This window comes from Phaethon lepturus, unplaced genomic scaffold (genome assembly GCF_000687285.1).
Source record: "Phaethon lepturus isolate BGI_N335 unplaced genomic scaffold, ASM68728v1 scaffold22977, whole genome shotgun sequence".
Lineage (NCBI taxonomy): Eukaryota > Metazoa > Chordata > Aves > Phaethontiformes > Phaethontidae > Phaethon > Phaethon lepturus.
The window spans coordinates 7,866-15,267 of record NW_010551452.1 but is presented as its reverse complement, the minus strand read 5'-3'; the positions used below and the strand labels follow the sequence as shown (position 1 = coordinate 15,267).

The window sequence follows — 7,402 nt, the reverse complement described above, 5'->3', positions numbered from 1 at the left end:
GAGCAGCGGGGCAGGCCTCGCGTCTCCCGCCCGCCTTTCTCTTGTGCTTGGGAATTAATATCCCAGCGTCTGTGGCACGTCTAACAAAGCTGACACTTCAGACTGAGATACGCAGGTGGGGTGTAGACCTGGGGGGAATCAGCGGTGCCCGTGGCCTCGCGGGGACACAGCCCTCTCCTTCTCCCCAAGTCAATCAACCAACCCCCAGATAAAACTTTCTTCCCAGAGGAACTGCAGGGAGAGCTTTTCACCCCGGGATTTATGCGGTATCTAGACAGTGCAACAGCAGCCCCAGGCTGTGAGCAGCGGAGTGCCGTAGGGCGTGCGTTGGTGCCGCGGCACAGAAGGAAGAATTTCTGTGTAATCAGAACGCAGGAGATAAGAGAACCCCCAGCCCCGAGTGCTATCTCCCTCTCACGTCAGCCCTTGCTCTCCCCCGGTGCTTGCTGGCTTGCCGTAGCTTTTTGCGCTGACAATGAGCAGCTTCACGACTCAATGCCTTGCAGCTGCTTTTATGACTGTGGGACTCTGCCTCAAAAGTGTCTGAAACAACAAACTCCGCCTAGAGAAACGAAGGGATCTGAGCAGATGGGAGAGCTGAGGAATCCAGGTGGAACTAGAGCAAAGAAAACCTTTCCACTAACCTCAGTGGAAGGCAAGCCAGGTTTGCTTAGCCTTGGTTGGTTCTTGTTCCAGTGAATTTGATTAGGATGGCAGGAGGTCATCATGGAGTTGGGAGACCCTAAATGTAGGATGGGCTTCTGCACCTCCTCTTTCCCGACCCAGAAAACCTCCCTTTAGGTCAGCATCTCTCCCTGCCTAGAGAGGACAGCCTCCCCGCAGTAACCGAACCCCAGCTCCACGCTGGCATGGAGACCCAACAATAAACAGCCCGGCCTGGGCGCCTGCCAGGGCGCCTTTCCGAGGAAGCCCTTCTGGGAAGGTGTTCTGGGAATGTCTTTTCCAGACATCATGCTGCCACCTCCCACTGGCTCTGATTTGTTTTTCCTGAATCCTTGGTACAGAATATTCAGAACCAGGAAAACCAGAAAGAAAACTTGGACCAGAGGTTCCCCAGCCTCTTCAAGAAGGGCCGCAGGAAAACAGTTGTGAGGAACCTGGGGAAAATGATCTATTACTCCAAGGTCAAGTTTAAGTTTCAGCACTGCCAGGTAAGCTGCGGCGCCTGTTTGTGGGCATTTCTCTTCCCAGGCACGACCCTGCAGGACTGAGAAATAAAGTGTGATTCTGGGAAATGTGACTCACGGAGACTTCCTCGGGCTACTGCGTGGCCCAGGGACTTCTGCTGCCACAAGGTGCATGGGTACCGGCCGGCACCCACCGGCTCCCATCCCAGCAGGGACCTGGGTCCTGCTTCCGTGCTCAGCTGCCAGGCTGGCGGCAGATCCACCAGGAGAGATGCAGTGGTGACCCTTGGATAAGCTACCACTGGCTTTTCTGTGCACAGATCAGCCTGAGATGCAGAGGGAAGCTGGGAGGAGGAAGGTGTCCTGAGAGAAACCCCAAAATGTGTCTTCTCTGCAGGAGGTGAATGACTGCTTCTTGGAGCTGTTCCAGTCTTACCTGTACTTCCAGTCTATGGGCTCCAACGGACTCACCTACCAGGTAGGGCATCTCCCGGACACACCGGGGCAAGCGCCGGGGCGGTACGGCCAAGCTGGGGGCACTGGGTGGATGGGGCAGGACAGGACGGGACAGGGGCTCTGCTCCTGGGGCTGCCACTGGCCTCCCCTAGGTGGTCTCAGCAAGTCCCTTCCCATGGATGCCAAGCTCCTGGGGAAAGAGAGCCTCTCTTCCTCAGGACTGTACCCCGACAGCCCCAGTGCTACCTGCGCCCTTGGCCTTGTCTGTGGGGAGAGATAAAGGACCCCACAGAGGTGGGATAGGGGCTCAGGCAGCGCGGGCAGGCAGGACCAGGGGTGGAGGGTGTTTAGGCTACCTGGACTTATCTCTGTGTAGAGCACCAAGCACAGAGCGCTGTGCCTTGGTAAGGGTCAGAGCTCTGTCGCTCAAAATCCCACTGACCTCGGCGCAAACGGGGGACTCGGCCCTGGCTTCTGAACCGCGGGGCAGTTCTTCATCTGCAGGGCAGAGAAAGAGGCATGTGGGAGAGGGTGGGAAGAAAAACGTGAGGGCAGCCTTGGGGAGCTATCCTGGCAAACCATTCATCGACCTTCTAACCTGACGAAGCCTGACGATAGGCTGTTTTGCACATGCAGCCAAAAAATCGCAGCCGAACAAACAGGAAACCTTGAATGTGCTCTTCCTCTGCGTGAGTGTGTAACTAAAACTGAGCATGGCTGTTTTGTACATGTTCACAAAATTTGTTCCTTTCAGAAATGACTTATTTTCTTCTAGGTGACTTGAGGTTAATGCAATATGCCTATACAATCTTGAGTCATCCAGCAAGCCAGCCCTCAACTGGAAAGACACGCGTCAGAATACAAACGATATTACAAAATCTCTCATCTACTTTATAAGCAGTTCCTTAGATTATTAATTCTAGTGGAATTAAAAAGGAATTAATGTGCCAGTACTGGCCCCTAGACTTTGCAGCCATTAGCATCTTTTAGAGTCCTTGTTTAGAAAGCACAAGACAGGGAGCTCAAATTTATCATCTGTTCCTGTGCTTTGTTATAGTGGGACTCTGATGAACTGGAGGATAGAAACCGGACAGCTCAGTTTTGCTTTATGGTCATTTCCATCTTCCGGCTTTCTTGTGTTAACCCAGCAATGTTTTTTTGAGGTTTCTCTTAAAACTGAAAGACTTGGAATATGAAGAAATTGTTCTTGCCAGCATGGCAGATGATTACTGCAGTACTGCGGGACCTGTTTCCTCTGGGGAGTGTGCTGCGTTGGCGTCCCAAACCTTTCCCCTCAGAGCAATGTTTTGCCGTCTAACGCTGAGCCACGGCAACCTGCTGGTGCCGAGTCTGGATTTCCAGTCTCCGACGGCAAAGGGCATTAATTGGAGAGCCTGCCTGCAGGCTGCCCCCCCAAATAATGGTGTATTCTTCTTATGCAGGGACTGCTGCCTTTGAAAGAGCTGAATGTGTGTGAAATTGAGCATGGGAAGAGCACTGGGCAGGAGGATCACGCTTTCCGCATTGCAGGTTGGTGCTTCTTCATTTGCTTTAAACAGAGACCGGCGGGTGTATGAATCACTGTCTCTGCTTTTTGTCCCGCTCTGACCTAGTCCCAGAAAAGAACCACATTGTGGAAAGAGGTTGCAGGGAGCTGAAGCTCTTCCTCCCAGCATTTGCATCTTTCCCTCCAGGGCCTCCCTGCCCCTAAACACCCGGACAGTGATGCCCAGGGCTGCAGGCAGGGAGGGGACTGGATAGGGAGCACAGAGGAAGGATGGCCCTGCGCTCCATCTGGTCAGCAGTCAGGACTCATGGTGACAGTTCCCACCCGATCATTTGCTCTTTGTGCACCACATTTGAACGAAGGAATGGAATACGCCAAGAAGAGGAAATGGCCTCAAGTTGTGCCAGGGGAGGTTTAGACTAGATATTAGGAAAAACTTCTTTACCAAGAGAGTGGTCAAACATTGGAACAGGTTGCCCAGGGAGGTGGTGGAGTCACCATCACTGGAATTGTTCGAAAAATGTGTAGACGTGGCACTTCAGGACATGGTTTAGCGGGCATGGTGGTGTTGGGTTGATGATCTTAAAGGTCTTTTCTAACCTTAATGATCCTGTGAATACAACTCCTTCTCCCACCTTTCGTTGCCATATAAACCCCGAGGCCAGGGAGTGCCTCCAAGCAGGCACACATACAGCACAGCGTGTGCTGATGTATGGCTCTGCTGAAGTACACAGGATGGGCAACAGTGCCAAGAGGCAAGTTGTCTTTACCAATAATGCCAGGCCGGTGCTATCAGGACCCAATGTCACTTCACCAACTCTTCCCCCACCAGCACTTCTGCCTCCACAAGCTTTTTAAACTTTTCTCTGAGTGATCTTGCTTTATAAAAGTTTTCCTGGGATAACAATCTGACTGCAGCTTGGCTGGAGCCTTCTTTGGGCTTAGTCATTGCTGAATTACAGCAGCCACAAGCCCTCAAGAATAGTAGTTAAAGCCTGAAGTACACAAAAGTAAGTAAATAACCCAGTAACAATACAGAGCCAAGAAAGCTCATTTGTGTCCTAGGCCCACTGTCCATGTACTCTGGTGTCCTGCGTTAGAGAGAAAGTGATACAATGGCCACTCAAACAAAAAAAAATTACATAAAATATAAAAAGGAGCTGGTACAAACAACCCATCAGTTTTAAGCCTACTGAGTTGTGGTCTTGTTGCACGGCACTAGACAGGGCTCTTCAACCCTTTTTGGGAGCCCGTAAAATGAAGGAAAACTTCTCCCAGGCGTAACCTGTCAGGAGCGTCTGCACTGGGGTGGGTGGACTTGTTCTGCTTGTATTAAAACACGCAGGAGTGTGGCTGGGTGGAAAATTGCCTCAAGCTTTGTTGGGTTTGTGTCCTGCTTAGGCAAAGAACAAACCAAGGCCGTTCTGACAGAGTGCTGTACATATCAGGAAGCAGCGACATGAAGAAACCGGGGAGGTAGCGATATTTAGGACTGCTGGCAGAGCAGTGGAGCAGTTTTATTTTTCTGCTAGAAAGGGAGAAATCAAGACGCGGAGGGAATAAGAGCCTCGTCTGTGGCCACACAGGGTGAGGGTGGAAGTCTTTTACCTCCTGACTCTGAGACACAAAAGGCAGGCACCCGTTCTCTTGTGAAACCCTGGGGCGTCAGTGGTTCCCCATGAACTGCACTTTCTAGGGTAGCTCAGTCCGTCAAAAGGCGCTGGCACCGTCACCGGAGCGTGGAGGCAGAGCGTGAGGACGAAGCCCGGCAGCGTGCAGAGCCGCCCCTCGGTGCGCTGGCACGGAGAAGTGGAGGGCGGCTGGGGACCGTCACCTCGGCCTTGTGGGCCATCTCTTGCACGGCCCCTGATGCTGATGAGGTTGTTGAGCGCCTTGAGTGACCTCTGCCTCACCTGCAAATGCTGCAGCTCTTCAGTGCCACCGAACAGAGAGATTTGGGTGGGAATAAACTGCTGCTTCTCCGGGAAGGGGCTTTCTTGCTTCCAGTGTTCCTCTGGAAGCATTCGCAAGGAAAGAGGAAGGACAGGGCAGAGAAAAGAGCACGAGGGCGGGCGCAGGTTGCTCAGCATGGCTGTGTCATGGCCCCGCCGCAAACGTGCCCTTGGGGCTGCGGGAAATGGCAGCGACTGAATTAGGAGCAGCCTTTCAGGCTCTGCTTCACGGCTTCCCCAGCAGCAACTTGCACGAGTTTCGGGCATGTCTCAGGCTTCAGGCTCAGGCACGAGTTTCCCTTCTTGTTTTCTTTTCCTTTGGGCCCCCGTTTAGATGTGGCAGCGCAAGCAGCCCTCGGGACACGTCTGAAAGGCTGGCCTGAGAGGAGGCGGCAGAGCAGGCAGCGCCATGCTAAGGGTCATGCCCTGCCAGAAAGATTCCTGTTGTTTGTGTAAGGGCCTGGATGCCCAGAGAAGAACTCGGAGCAGCCAGAATAGCTAGAAAACGTTAGCACCTTTATACCCTCCTAGCAACTCTATAAAGTAGGGAATCACTCCATCTCCACTGCACAGACAGGGAAACCGAGGCAAGAGGAGACGAGAGCTCCAGAGCCACAATGGTACATTACTGGATGCCCAGTAATGCTCGACACCTAATTACTGTAATGAGTCTGAATGGAGTGACTTATGGAAAGTCACTCAGGAAGTCTCTGCCTCAGTTTCCCCACCTCTGCTTTGTCTGTATCAGTGCGTTTCCTGACAGAGTTGTTTCAAAGTCTCAGTTAACTGTTGCTCATAAATAACGCAGGAATTAAGGATGAAAGGCTTCACAGAAGGGCAAAGTATCATGCTTATCCAGTGCACTTGCTTATCTGAATACTTCCAAGTCTCACAAAGCCAGATTACTGATCATGAACCAAGTATGGTTTAATATGAGATCACCAGTAAATTATTAATCCTAACATACATTCTGCGGCCTGACAGAAATTATTATTGACATCACTCGGTTATGTCTGTAGCGAGTAGCAGAGGGTGTGTGAGACTTTCTTGCTCGTGCAATGAGCACGTGATAGCTGGAAGCATAAAATCAACAAGGTACAGGGCTGTTCCTCCCCGCAAGAGTGTCTGAGAGCAGCTTCAGCTTGTCTGGCACAGATTGTATTTGGTGAAACAATAAATAAATAAATAGTGTCAGAAAGCTACTGGTGTTTTACATATTGAATGTCAAAGCGAAACTAAGAAATAGCATTAAACTTTGCATTGAGTTAGGCTATCTGCAGCAGCACGTTGTGACAGTCTCTGCCCGCTTTTCACAAATTGTTGGGGACTTCTAAAGCTGATACCTGTCTGTTGATTTCAGTCTTGAGTTTTGTATCGTCTTTGATTTTTGTTCTTGGCCTGGTTTTGGGCTGAAGAGGGACTGGTGGTCAGAGCTGGACGCGGCTGCACGAGCAGGCGGTGCGAAGGTGCTGGAGCAGACCCTGCCGAGGGGCTCCCCAGCAGCCTGGTGTGAGGCAAGGCGCTGAAGGCAGTGGCGGGGAGGACTGGGGCATGGTGTCAGGAGAGCAATGCACTCACAGGCAGCCCACGGTGTGATGTGCCGAGCATTACAGCTCTGGCCAGCTGATTACTCGTTGGTGCCCTTATCTGCTTAGCTCACCTTGTGTCTCGCATACCTAGGTCCTCTGCTGACCCCCCTTATCGTGTTCTGCCCTACTGAGTCAGAGCTGAAGCAGTGGCTTTATCACCTGGAGAAACAGATCCAGCTAAACGGAGGCAGACTCGGCTTGCCCTTCCTCTCTCAGGTTAGTGTCTTGGGACAGCGAGGGGTGCAGCTGCTTCCCGTGCTGTGGGCTCAGAGCTGAATGACCGGCACCAGTTGGGTGGCTGCTGCGCCGCTCCTGCTGCGTTCGGTGGGAGGGATGGTCTCCGCAGCCAGCCTCTCAGCCCTTTCCACCACACTTCCAGGCGCTCACCTAACACCTTCCTCCTCCAGAATCCCGAGTGCCCTGTGGGGCTCCGGGTGTCTCCTCCGGGCTGGAGAGCTTGAGCAGAGGGCTGGGGATGGAAAGGGAGAGGGGCCCTGGGTCCACTTCCAAATGCTCCTTGCTGTGCTTGCTGCTCTTCCAAAATGTTGGCAGGAGGTGTGGGGTTAACTCCTGGCCTAATCCCCCTTTTCCAGGCCAGCTGCTTGAGCGCCTGGCTACGTCAGTCAGGAGCTGCGCCTCTGGCATGGCGCACGGGGTTTTGGTGCCACTCGTACCACTGCCAGCAGCTGCCGGGGCTGTGTGCCGTCTGTAGTTCAGCCCTTCCGACGCGCCAGCAGCACGGGCCAGCCT

At 52.8% G+C, this 7,402-nt stretch overlaps 1 protein-coding gene across 1 annotated transcript in view; it reads left to right on the top strand.

The window, feature by feature from the left end:
- Positions 1–1,025: 1,025 nt before the first annotated feature.
- Positions 1,026–7,402, top strand: part of PLEKHN1 (pleckstrin homology domain containing, family N member 1) — a gene marked incomplete at both ends in the record, with an annotated part of 13,768 nt that continues 7,391 nt past the window's right edge. Inside the window, 4 exons of the mRNA XM_010290931.1 lie at positions 1,026–1,172; positions 1,519–1,626; positions 3,047–3,134; positions 6,744–6,868. Of these exons, the coding sequence (XP_010289233.1) occupies positions 1,026–1,172; positions 1,519–1,626; positions 3,047–3,134; positions 6,744–6,868 (468 nt within the window). The remainder of the gene's footprint in view (positions 1,173–1,518; positions 1,627–3,046; positions 3,135–6,743; positions 6,869–7,402) is intronic.